The 13,015-nt window shown below is 39.5% G+C and overlaps 1 protein-coding gene across 1 annotated transcript in view; it reads right to left on the bottom strand.

Annotated features, from left to right (window-relative positions):
• Positions 1 to 927: 927 nt before the first annotated feature.
• Positions 928 to 13,015, bottom strand: part of LOC141441973 (protein 4.1 homolog) — a 12,217-nt gene continuing 129 nt past the window's right edge. The window contains exons 2-8 of the mRNA XM_074106859.1: positions 9,632 to 12,983; positions 9,173 to 9,403; positions 8,491 to 8,592; positions 7,367 to 7,453; positions 6,359 to 6,466; positions 5,238 to 5,348; positions 928 to 3,567 (exon numbers count right to left, since the gene is read on the bottom strand). Of these exons, the coding sequence (XP_073962960.1) occupies positions 3,496 to 3,567; positions 5,238 to 5,348; positions 6,359 to 6,466; positions 7,367 to 7,453; positions 8,491 to 8,592; positions 9,173 to 9,403; positions 9,632 to 12,983 (4,063 nt within the window). The 3' untranslated portion in view covers positions 928 to 3,495. The remainder of the gene's footprint in view (positions 3,568 to 5,237; positions 5,349 to 6,358; positions 6,467 to 7,366; positions 7,454 to 8,490; positions 8,593 to 9,172; positions 9,404 to 9,631; positions 12,984 to 13,015) is intronic.

The following is a 13,015-nucleotide window of genomic DNA, read 5'->3' as shown; positions in this document are numbered from 1 at the left end:
AATAAGTGTGTACCTAAGTTATTCATATTTTATAATTTATGCCGATTTTTCCCTCCACAATGAGACTTTATGATAAGTTGATAAGTGATAGAGAATGTGTCATTTGTTTACTTATTTTGTTTGTTAGGCTCAAGAATCTCAATATAGTTAAGATTTATTGTTTTTATAATGAATAAATTGTAGTTTGTAATTATATTTCTTTTTAGTTATCCATGATCAGTGCCAATATCGATGTAGAAAGAAATTGTGTTATGATTTTACACATAAAATAAAATAAAATAAATATAAAAAATGATCATACAGCTCCTTTTATTTTACTTATTTAAACTACATTTTAACTTTTACCATATGTTCTACTTAACCTTTAACTATACCTACGTCCATCTACGTCTCACAGACGTTGATACTTTTGATTTGAAAATATTAATACGCTACTCGCGGTACTGCTCCTCCCGCGCCATATCTCGTGAAATATTGATCTCAGAGAAAAAATTGTTAAATTATGTAGTTTAGTTAAGACAAATATTTTTTGCTGTGGGCCAGCTTTTAAGAGTTATTTACGAAAAACTTAAAAATGGTACCTTTATTATCAGTACTTTTAGTATGTGATTTAAAACACCATTCCCTGCAACTATGCCAAAATTCGCCTTATCCAAGGGTTCTGATGCTTAAGTTTTTATTTTTTTATTATGAATAAATTGTAGTTTATTCATATTATTTATGGTCAGCCAATATTACTTTAGAAAGAAACTGTGTAGTGAAAATTTAAAATTATACAAAAGATGATATTGTTCTTTTTATTATTACAAGCTTTTTTGTATCTTAAGTTTATTGTAACTTAATATTTTGTACTTCATTTTACTGTAATTATAATTTAAATTTCTAATCTGCAAAATTTACTAGGTAGAATAAAATATAAACAACACGTTTTAAAACAAAGCATCTTTATTGTAATTTATTCCGTAACTTCTCGTTAAATACAAAATAATACGGAGCTGGGACTCTTAGAAAAATAAACATCTTCAATAAATATACGACAACACAAGTGAGATGCGTACATTTTGGGAAAAAAAACAAAAGAAATACTCTTTTTAAATAAGTCTTGTGTGTAAATGATTTTTCCCCAAACGTACGATTTTAAGTCTGTAATCTTGAATATGCCACAATAAGTTTTAGACCTACCTACCAAAAACGATATTCAAATATTATTTAAATAACAACAATATGAAAGTCGTTTTTGATCAAGAAAGAAAATGGTAAAACTTTTTTCATATTTTTTTTACGAAATTTCAGTCGACTTATTGTGATTTATTCAAGAAGACTGTCCAATAAAAAAAGTAAAAAATACAGAAAAATATTACACTTAAATCTGATTTTAAATCAGTGTCAATAACTTCATAATAATATAAACTTATTCTAATACAAAACATTACATCTAGCGTGTAAGAAATATATTAATAATAATTGTACAATATCAGTATCATTTATGCTGACTTACCTGACGATCTGCGGGTTTTTTGCTCATTATAAGAAATAAACAGTCAAGCATATATAAAAAAATCACAACAATAAAAGAGTACGTCAAAAATTCGTCCTTCGATATTATGGTCAAAATAAGTTACTGTTACTCGTGGCAATTCAGTTTCTTATAGGTACTCAATAAAATGCTTGCACCCGCAGAATTTGTGTGAAATAAATATTTAATCAGAATACAAAACTGCCATGCGCTAGCGTTTAAGCGTAATCTATACAAATTTGTGATTTATTCAGGTATATTGGAATGTCCGGGGTTACAAAAACGTCTATATTTATACAATGGAGCGATGAATGTACAACACCGATGAGCTTTTCAAGCTAAATGCGATCATTACAATAATAAACAATAATTTCGCATAGACACTTGTAATGTGAACTAGTCTAAGTTTTCGTGTTATCTCCTTCCAACTAGCATAGAGACTAAACTCTTTGTGATAAGCCAGCCGTTTGGATCGTTTATATTACTTATTATTGTAATGATGACCAAGGGCCAATCAAATAGCAGATAGGCACCCAGTAATACTAATGTCTAAACATGACGCCTGCGCTTCACCGCCGTTCTTTTAAAATGATTAACGGTTGCCATATTGTGCATGTATAAAAAAAGAAATGCTCAACTGGCCTTAATTAATCCTAAACATTGACCAACTATTTTTAATGATCGGTTTATTTTCTAAACAAGACGCAAACACAATTTTACAGTCAGTCGAAGACGTTGAGTTAAAACGTTAGTTGATTGCACACGTTTGTAACAATTTCTGGGCGTGTAAATTTAAGCAATCGCTGTGAACGCATTCTTTGTTCCTGATTGGCCTAAATTCCCACTTTCTCATTGGCCGCACTCCCTTACACTATTTATTGGAATCATGCCCAACCTGTACGTTATAATTTTAAAGATAAATGCGAAAATGTTTTTTTCGTCAAGGCACTATAGTCCGTAATTGCATGCACTCGTTTCGACTAAACGTGTTCGACCTCGGAGCCCTAAATACTAAGTAGTAGCACCTAAATAGTGAAATATATTAGAAGTTGTAGCAACACGTCATATATTATATCATAATATTTAATTGAACATATACCTTTTGCAGCACTCGACTTTACGTTCATTAACGTCTTGAATTCCTAAAACGGTAGTTTTAGAGAAGTAAACTATTAATCGTTTGAATGAAACTAAAGTCGAGCCATAAACAATTTAGTCCCGCTTTACATTGTAGTGTTTTAACTTTAAGTTTTCAAATACTAAATAGATGGAGAGAGAATCTTTTTTTTTATAATCTAAAAACGGTGGTTTAACTCGTGTGACATTGTTTTAAAGCTATTCCATATTGAAAACATTATTAATATGAAACGTTATTATACTTTTAATACACGAACACTTTTTTTACTATGGCAACATTTATTTTTCTACAAAGCCCGATATATCTGTTTGTATGAATGCGTTGTTCCTAGCCTAGGCTTACAAAAAATGCACTTTGAATATCATTGCCGAACTTACTTTATTTTTACAAATAAAAAATTTGCACAATAAAAATAATAATCGTAAAGGTGCGTTTCGACGTCACAACATCCAATAAAAGATTAATTAACGTTCATAATTAATTAATAATAGTTTAGCGTAACTTACTCATTAATATTCGCAGTGATGTCGCTTACAACTACCGTATGTAACTCGATATACATACAAGTTTATAAAACAGTGCGGCGGCCATTTTGTTGTCGTCCGCCATTTTGATTGCCACGCTCTAGCCGACCGCGCGTCCACTAAACTTGCACTATGAGAAATTTCAGATCGTGCTTATCTTCAATGTCAACATAATTTTGTTACCCTGAAAAGTATAGTCTGCAGAACGTTAACTAGGAAATGTTAAGGTTTCCTTGGTTTATGGGCAGGGGTCGGCTAGTAAGGCAGTCTGTAGACAAGGCGTCCGCACGTTCGCGGAGCGGCAACTCGCAGCCGGGTTACGGCTGCGTACTCTGCTGTTGTATTTCTATCTTCTCGACTGTCATGTCAGGGTTCATTGCTGTGGCCTCCTGCATGGGAAAAATAAAGATTATCTTATATCTATCTATAGTCTAGTCTCTAGGGGGATCACCCAAATACTCAGAAATATTTAATCCTGAATTTGCTAATTCCGATTTTCAAAACCCCGATTTTCACAATTCCTAAGAAATATAATTCCGATTACTTAAAAACACGAAATTTATTTTTCCGAATTTCAAAATATCGATATTTTAATATCCGATTTTTAAAACTCCGAAGTATGAATAACACGAAATTTTATTGGCCCGAGTAACAGTATTCCGATTATCAAATTTCCGAAATGACATCGCTAATTCGGAAATGTGACATTCGGCAAAATAAATTTCGTGATTAATAATCAGAATCTTGAATTTCGAGTCTCGATTTAATATGATTTAGGTAAATTGATCTGCATAGGTTAGGTTAGGTTAGAATTGCGTCAAGGCTCGCGCGCCTTAACTGCGCGGAATAGGAGCTCCCGTCGACATTGTGTCACATTGCTGAAAATGAATAACAGTTACTACTTTTTTAGACCAATCTAACCTACATAGCTTACGTTTAGAAGTCGGGATTTATTACTGATCGGTGTAGTCATATTCGGAATTTTGAGAATCGGTATTTTACTAATCGGAATTCGCATTTTTGACATTTCGGATTATTATTGAGTCAGACTTCTTATTGTTCGGTGTATTAAAATTCGGAATTTTGAAAATCGTAATTTTAAACCTTAAATATTTTTATTTTCGGATTTATAAAAATCGGATTTATGAAAAAGTCGGAATAGCCATATTAGGAGTTTTAAAACATTCGGAATTATAAAAATCGGTATTTTGAAGTTCGTGATTCCCACTTTCGGAATTTCGTTTTCGAATTTGTAGTGTACCAGTTTCTAAGAAACTGCAAGCCGGATTTACGTCTCGCTTTGACAGGTGAAATGCATAATGCTTGAGGCTTTATGTTATGCGAGAATCATCGACTTACCGAGTTACTCGTATTATTGTGGGATCTCGGGACTTTGAATTTAAAAGCGATTGGTTGACCAACTGACAACAAAATAAGACTAAGGAATCTTAATATTTATAAAACATACGGAAAAGTTAAAGGCAATAGTAGATTGTCAATAAGAGATAAAACGAGCCATCTAAGACGTTCATATGTCGTATGGATACACGTCGCGGGAAAAATGGTTTAATGCTCGAGTTTTACACTGCTTTTGTTTGCGGAGATTGCGAAGAAATGAAATAGAGACAGTCCACTGTCTTTCTATGTAACTTTTATTTTTCATGCATTATTATATAATATATATTTTTTAGTTTTATTGATTTTTAGTTTTATATCAATTAAAAATTATTTAAAAAAATACGAAGAAACTTTATTTTGTTTTGTTGACACCTGGTCTTAGACGGAGATTTTACTTTATACACTAGAGCATTTTATGTCGCCTAGATCCAGCATAAACACGAACTGCACGAGCATGAGAAGTGAAAAATAATGTTTCGTTTCTGTTTGGCAAAGGCAAATGTAACATTATTGATAAAGACGAACTAATGTTAAAGGTACCGAGTCGGATAACTTCGAGAATGAAGGTTCCCCCTCTCATAAGGGGTGGGGGGAAGTAGCCTGGGTAACAACGATTAACTAATCAACTAACAATAAGTAAGTGCTTAGGGTAAGAACTCACCTGTATGGCCTCGGCGAGCGCGCGATCGTGATCGATGGGGTCGCCGTCCGATTGGATGGTGATCTTCTGTTCAACGCGTGTTTCCACCACGCCGTTACGCTCCGTCTTGTACTGGAGGACCAGAGAAAAACTTGCTAATCTCGCTCAAATAATAGAAGACAGTAGTACTCCCATGATTTTAAGCGATGACTTATACGCCGACCAAATGGCAGATGACACTGCTACTGCCTAGGTGGCTCTTGACTTGAACGGAACTGGTTTGACAAACCGACGAACGTAAATGTTGCGACAGTTCAATCAGTGCTGTGCTTATCAATATTGTATAAAATAAATTCTGGATACCAGTGATTCATTATCAACATCCCAACCTATATACGTCCCACTGCAAGTGACAGGCTGCGGGGCGCAGGCGTCCTCACAGAATGGGAGGGTTTGAGCCGTATAGTTCTCACGAGGCCCAGTGGGGATTGGGAACTTCAGACACACCATAGAGTTGCTTCGCATGTTTATGCGGGTTTCCTCGCGATGTTTCTTTTACCGTAAAGCTCGTGGTAAATTTCAAATGTAATTTCGCACATGAATTTGGAAAAACTCAGAGGTGCGGGCCGGGGGTTTGAACCCACGATCCTCTGCTTGAGAGGCCATAGGTCAAACCACTAGGCCACCACGGCTACCAGTCTTTTTACTTGTTTCATTTACTAATTTCAATGCATCGTGCACATTTACATTATATGAGTGTTGCGATGTGTTTAATGTTTAAAATTGAAATATAGTAGAACTAAATCGGCAAATTTTGAACACGATTTTATCATTATTTTTTTTTATTAGACTGGATGGCAAACGAACATGTGGGTCTCCTGATGGTAAGAGATCACCACCGCCCATAAACATCTACAACACCAGGGGTAATGCAGATGCGTTGCCAACCTAGAGGCCTAAGATGGGATACCTCAAGTGCCAGTAATTTCACCGGCTATCTTACTCTCCACGCCGAAACACAACAGTGCAAGCACTGCTGCTTCACGGCAGGATTAACGAGCAAGATGGTGGTAGCAATCCGGGCGGACCTTGCACAAGGTCCTACCACCTGCAAATCATCATCATTTCCAAGTTGAACTCACGGTGATAGTTTCGACGGTGCGCGTCTTAGAGCTGATGGTTTGCGAGGACACGACCTCCCCCTCCTCGTTGATGGTGGTCTCCTCCGTCTCCGGCACGCCGGTCGACGTCTACAAAAGAACATGTTCAAAAGCATTTATTAAACACTAGAGTTTACCTTCGGCTTCACACGTGTAAATCATTAGACACAGCAGTTGAACACAAATTCCGGGACTGGAATATATTGAATTCATGTGTTAAATGCCCTGAGATAAATCCCGACATGTGGTCTTTATTGACGTTGCATGACCAAGCAACAATGCCAAGTTTCATGACTCTATTCACAACGGATGAGATATTGTGATTTAGACCGCTACTTCCGTAAGATCGAGATAAAAAGAAGCCTCTGTGTTATTCCAGATGTTCAATGAGGGCTATCGCGTATGAATTCGCCACTAGAGGCGCTAGTGTAGCGTGAGGTCTCCGAAATGTCAAATCTCGTAGTTTTGGTGAGCTACGAGGGTTTATTTATAATTAGAATATTTTTGTGAATTTTTTGCAATATCTGAAATTAATTATGGCAAATATGCGTTCCGGGGAATGTCTGTGTTTTGAGACAGTTTTGTCTTTCGGAAACCTTTGTCTCCCTTTTTTCCGAACACAACGGGGACTATGGAACACTGTGGCATGCTCGATATTTTTATGGTACGGTTTTAGTTTTAAGGTGTATTAAATATGATTTTAATCTAAACTTTGTTTTCACGCCCGTAATAACAGACTTTGAAAGCCATACTTAAAAACCTCACGCAACAGTGCGCCATCTAGTGAGACAAAAAACGAAACCCCTTATTGTTCAGCTATCTACATACCAAATTCGTCCAGCCATTTTACATGTTTCTACCGGCCCAAGAAATAGAGTCGTATCAGATATATATGTACGCTTTGTAGTGTCAGATACTGATGCTGGTAACTATACAGTCACCGAAAAAGCCTACACTATTTTATTTTACTTTAGCAGTGATACTACTCACCCTCGTGGTGGCTCCATGCACCATGCTGCCGAAAGGAGCGTTGCCCATGACGCTGGTCGTCGTCGTTGTTCTATAAGAACCCGGCTCCTAAAACACATAATTAATAACTCAACGTTTGTCCTTTGTTCGATTGTGATTTATGATATGTTTAGGTACCTAATTCGCGGTTATGTCAGAAAGTTAAAACTGCTCCATCATTTCCTAAGGACCTCCGCTAACTTGCACTGGTGCACGGTTTGGCGCCCGCGTGGCGTGCTGTATCAATAGGTTTCAGAGACCCGCCTCATGCAGCGCTGCTCTATTAAATGACACGAAACAAGCACGCCGCGCCCGCGCTAAACCGTGCACCCGGGCGAGTTAGCGTAGGCCCTAAGTCTATTGACTCATTGAGCGTTTTACGGCCGGTTTTATCGTCATTTCAATCTCAGAAAATATCATTGAAAAAATTACGCTCGGAGTTAAATTTTTATAATAACGAAATACAGTACCGATACTGAACCTACTTTGGCCAAAGTTGTTGCGACTGGCCCTTCCTGTTGTTGTAATAATCATGGCCAGAGTATTTGCAAAAAGTGCTCGTATATTTCTTTTTAATATTATAAATTCGAAAGTTTGTCTGCCTATCTATCCGTTACCTGTCCGCACTTCAATTGCTGACCCGATTTAAATGAAATTTGGCATGAATATAGTTTGTGACCCCGGAAGGAGACATTTTTCGCAGACCGCGTCGCGGGCAGAAGCTAGTGCAATAATTAAATGTAATAATGGGATTAATTCCTAAATGAATAAATTTATATTATTTTTAATTTCAAATTAAATTTTATTACCAGCTGACTTACTTGCATTTATTTGATATTCCTAACTAAAACAAAAGCCGTACATGCAACTAGGGCTATCTAAAACTCGTTAAAAATCTACATCAAACAATAAAGAAAATCAAAATCATTTTTCTAATTACCCGCAAAAATGATAGAAAAATCCATGCAAACACTCCAAAATCAAAACATGCTCTGTTTGTCTACGGATTGTCAAAAAGCCAACTTTACCTTACTATTTCATGTGTTCTATTTTCTGTGCTGATCTAAAACTATTGGTGTCCAATATTTATTCCTAAATATACTCACGGTGGTGTAATAGTGTCCTTCGCCCGCGCCTTCCTCAAAGTCGATGGGTGTACCAGAATCGCCACTCGATAAGGAACTCTCGGAGCCGCGTCGGGTTAACTGCTGATGTATGCAAGCCACGCGGTTGTTAGGACACATTCCGGAACATTCCAGAAGGATCGGAAACATTCGGCATGGATCGGGAACGTTCAGGAAAACATGGGCAACATTCGGCAAGGATCAGGGAACAGATTCGGTAATGTTAAGGTAATGGAAATTCGAGAACATTCCAGATTGTTCAAGAGTGTGATGGAATGAATGGAGTGCAGAGCCGTTACGGCGAATGGAATGGATAGTTACGACACGTATGAATAAGGAGTACATGGTCATGGTGTTAGGATTCATTTGCAAACGATTCAAGGCCAGTTTTCATTCCGGTTTTGCGTGCGTCAATTCCGTTCGGAGTCGAAACGAGATGGAAAAAAAATAAAAAAATGAAAATTAGAACAACATAAACTTAACATGCAAAATTAAATAATGATAGCTGTTTCCTTGTTAATAAAAACAACTGAACGGTAGAAATGAAATGAAAACAAAACAGAATCAATTATCTTAACAACGAGAAAAACTCATGCAAGGGCCATCCAATGGCAATGAAATGGAACCTGATGATCGGCTGTCTTTAATTAGGGCATTCAATTACCTTGTCGCCGGTGGTGACCATTGTTTTGACCTCCTGCGTCAACACACGCTGCTCTTGTCGAGTGGCGGATGACGTCAGTGTGTGCGCAACGGTTTTCTCCTCCATTTGTTGGGTCTTCGCTTTCGTGTCGAGGTCGTGGTGTGTGGTGGCCGTGCGAGTTGTGACGGCCCTCGCGGTCACGTACGGACTCTTCCCAGCTCCCGCTCCCTCCATCGGCTCTAGGCTTTCCGCCTAAAGTTAAGGGTTAGACTAGCATGCTTCAAACTATTTACATAAACACATCGGAAACTAGCTTTAACACTTACTACAGGCTTTTGAAGCTCGAAAAAAAAGGGGTGAATAAAATTAAGAAATTAAACAAAAGGCCACACTATACAACGTAAATGGAATGATGAGATTAATTTTGAAAGGCGTCTGGCCTGTTATTTTTAATGTTGGTATGAACAAAATGTGACGAACCTTGTTGGTGTGCGTGGAGAAGGTAACCTCGCCGGTGCCGAGGTTTTCGACCTCCTGCTCGACATTATGCGTGACGCCCTCGTCGTTTTTCGTGAGGAGTTGTTTGGTAGTCGTCTTGACGACGACCGGCGGCGTCGGCGTCTTCTTAGCGCGCTGCGAAACCGGGATCTTTGAGGACAGGGGGGTGTTTGACGACACATAGCCCTGGTGCCTAATGTGCTCGCTAGTCGTGAACTCTGTGAATGTTCGCGGCTCGTCGCCTCGTACGGGGCTCTCGTCTTTGCCGAACGTGGAGAACTTGTGCGTGTTGACTTTCTGTATGTCGATATTTGCTGGGAGGTCTTGCGTTTCTTTCTCTATAGTGTAATTGCCGCTCTTATCTTCGAAGTGGGAGGGATCTATTTGTGAGTAGTGTAGTATTAGTTGTCCCGTGACTGGGTCTCTTACGGCCGTGCTAGGGTCGATGTCACCTGTGTCCGGATCGATGTCTCCGTATTCTGTCTTTATCCTGCCTGTGACTGGATCAATCTTGCCCGACAACGTCATTGTTTGAGTGACAGTTGTTCTAGCGCCCTTTAGTCTAGGATCATCTGGGTCTACGTCAATCGTTTCGCCAGTGATTGGATCAATGATTTGATATAAATACACGGTCTTCGTCGTTATGATTCTGCCAGTGGTCTCGTCTATCGTGCACTCTTTCGGATCGACTTCCTTGACGCGACCCTTCTCGTCCTTTTGCGTGATGACGTAGATCTTTACTATAATCAGTCTGCCGGTTCTGCCATCGATTTTGCCAACTTTAGTATAGATTTCCCCTGTTGATGGATCGACTTGGGAAGCAGAGTATAGCGGTTGGTTATCTTCGTCGACTTGTCCCGTGGCTGTATAGATTTGTCCACTAATCGGATCAACCTTGATGAGCGACCTGTCAATATCTGTTGCTCTGACTATCGTTCCAGTTTTCGGGTCGAGGCGGCCGTATATAGTGATGATGTAACCAGTGACGGGATCGATTTGTCCAGCGGTGTAGAGAACTTCACCAGTCTGCGGATCTTTAGGTCCGGCGGTCCAGATTTGGTTGGTTTTAGGATCAACTTTAACGTTCTTCGGTTCGTTAGATACAATTTGCTTACCTGACACAGGATCGACCTTAGTCTGGATGATTCTTAGACAGATAAGTCTTCCGACGTCCTTATCGGGTTTTCCTGATTTCGGGTTCACCTGACCGCTGCGTAATAATAGCTGACCAGTAACAGGGTCGACTTTCACTTCCTTGCTTTCCAACTTGCCAGTCTTAGGATCATTGTAAGTTACAGTGCCTTTAACAAGATCGATCTGGCCATACTTTGTGTCGATTTTGTTTGTGTCTGGATTGAACTGGCCAGTAGTGCTTTCAATGACAGAGTGTTTGGGTTCTATCACACCCTTCTTAGAGTCGACTTTACCGACAAATGTCGTAACTTCTACAACTGGGTCAATATGAGTACCGACCACAATGATTTGTCCAAGTTTGGGATCGACTTTGCCTGTTTTAGGGTCAACTGCGCCGGTTAAAGTAATGAGACCGGTATTTTCATCAATGCTGATGGATTTCTTGTCTTGTCCTCCTTTAGCATCAGTTACGAATATGACCTCATTTGATGGGTCAATGACTCCATATTTTGGTGAAATGTGTCCAGTTTCAGCATCAACCTTTCCTTTTGTAAGTTCCACTGTACCATTTTCTATGACTACCTTTCCCGTAGCTGGATCGATAGGGCCAATGATAGTTGTTATGTCTACGACTGGGTCGTCTTGTTTGGCTACGCTCAAGATCATGCCTAGGCTAGGATCTACTTTGCCAGTTTTCGGATCAATCGCACCAGAGTTGATAAATATTTGACCTGTTTCAGGTAGAACAATCCCTTCTCTAGTCAGTTTCTGGCCAGCGGAGTCCGTGGCGACGATACTACCTTTATTAGTGTCAATCACGCCATATTTAGTTTCAACTAAACCATTAGGGTCCAAAATGCCCGTAAGATGTTCAACTTCAGCCGTATGTAAGTCTGGTTTCTTGGTTTTAGGGTCGATACGAGTGAAGATTACCATGATCTTAACAATCTTCCTTCTAGGCGGGGCCGGTGGTGCAGTGGTCGGTTTGGATGGTGGTGTCTTAGGAACAGCTGCTGCAATAGGAGCAGCTCTTTGTGTTTGGCTCGAAACGATAGGTGAGGATGTACCAACCGGTGATTGCAATGGCGTTTGCACTGGTGTTGAAGCAGGAGTCTTGACCGGCGATGGAGTTTGTCTCGCGGGGGAAACTGGTCTTTGAGATAGCGGTGCCTTAGCTAACACATTCTGCTTATCAACAATCGTTAACTGTTGAGCGAATGAGGGATCTATTTTGCCTGTCTTAGGGTCTACGACTGCGGTGGTGACAATAAAGTTTCCAGTCTTGGGATCAATGTCCGCTTGTTTTAGCTCCTGTTTTCCGGTCAATGGATCTCTATAGAGAATCTGTCCGGATCTCGGGTCGATAATGCCGAAATCTGTGTGTATCTTGCCGTCTTCGGCGCTGACGTAGCCCTTTGAGGCGTCAATAGTTCCAGCACCAGCGTCCACTGTCTTGGTCCTCGGGTCATACTTGCTTGTCACGATCACGAGACGGATCTCACCAACCGATGCCGGCTTGGTATGTGGCGTGACTGCCTTGTTGACAATGCTGTACTGTTGAGCAAGAGAAGGATCGACTTTCCCTGTTCTGGGATCAAACACCTGACTCGTGACGAGCATATGGCCTGTTGCAGGATCCAACTGAGCTTTCTTAACTTCCTGCTTGCCAGTTGTTGGGTTCGTCACCACTATTTCCCCGGAAGTTGGATCGATGATGCCGATTGCAGTTCTGATTTTACCATCGGGTCCTATAGTTCCGCTGACGGTATCTACATATCCTTGGCTCGGATCAATCTTCTTTGTTTTTGGATCGTATTTAGTAGTAATGATAACTAAATGGATTTCTCTCTCTAGAGGCTTAACATCTTTGTCCACAATGCTGAGTTGTTGAGCAAGAGATGAATCTGTTTTTCCTGTCTTCGGATCGACAACACCGGATGAAAGAAGAAAATGTCCTGTCTTAGGGTCAGTGACAGCTAGCTTGATTTCTGACTTGCCTGTTTTGGAATCAACGGATTCAATTTTTCCGGTTTTAGGGTCAAGGATACCAAAATTACTATGGACTTTTCCATCCGAAGCTACGATACCCCTTGATGTTTCCACATGTCCGTTGCTGTTTTCTAACGTCTTGTTCTTTGAATCATACTTGCTCGTTATAACAACTAACTGAACTTCTTTGCCTGGTATAGTAGAGAATGTTCTTTAGGTTTGTTCAACAACGCTTATTTGCTG

Source organism: Choristoneura fumiferana, chromosome 24 (genome assembly GCF_025370935.1).
Source record: "Choristoneura fumiferana chromosome 24, NRCan_CFum_1, whole genome shotgun sequence".
Classification (NCBI taxonomy): Eukaryota; Metazoa; Arthropoda; class Insecta; order Lepidoptera; family Tortricidae; genus Choristoneura; species Choristoneura fumiferana.
Note: the sequence above shows the minus strand (reverse complement) of the source record. Positions and strands in the feature narration are given on the sequence as shown.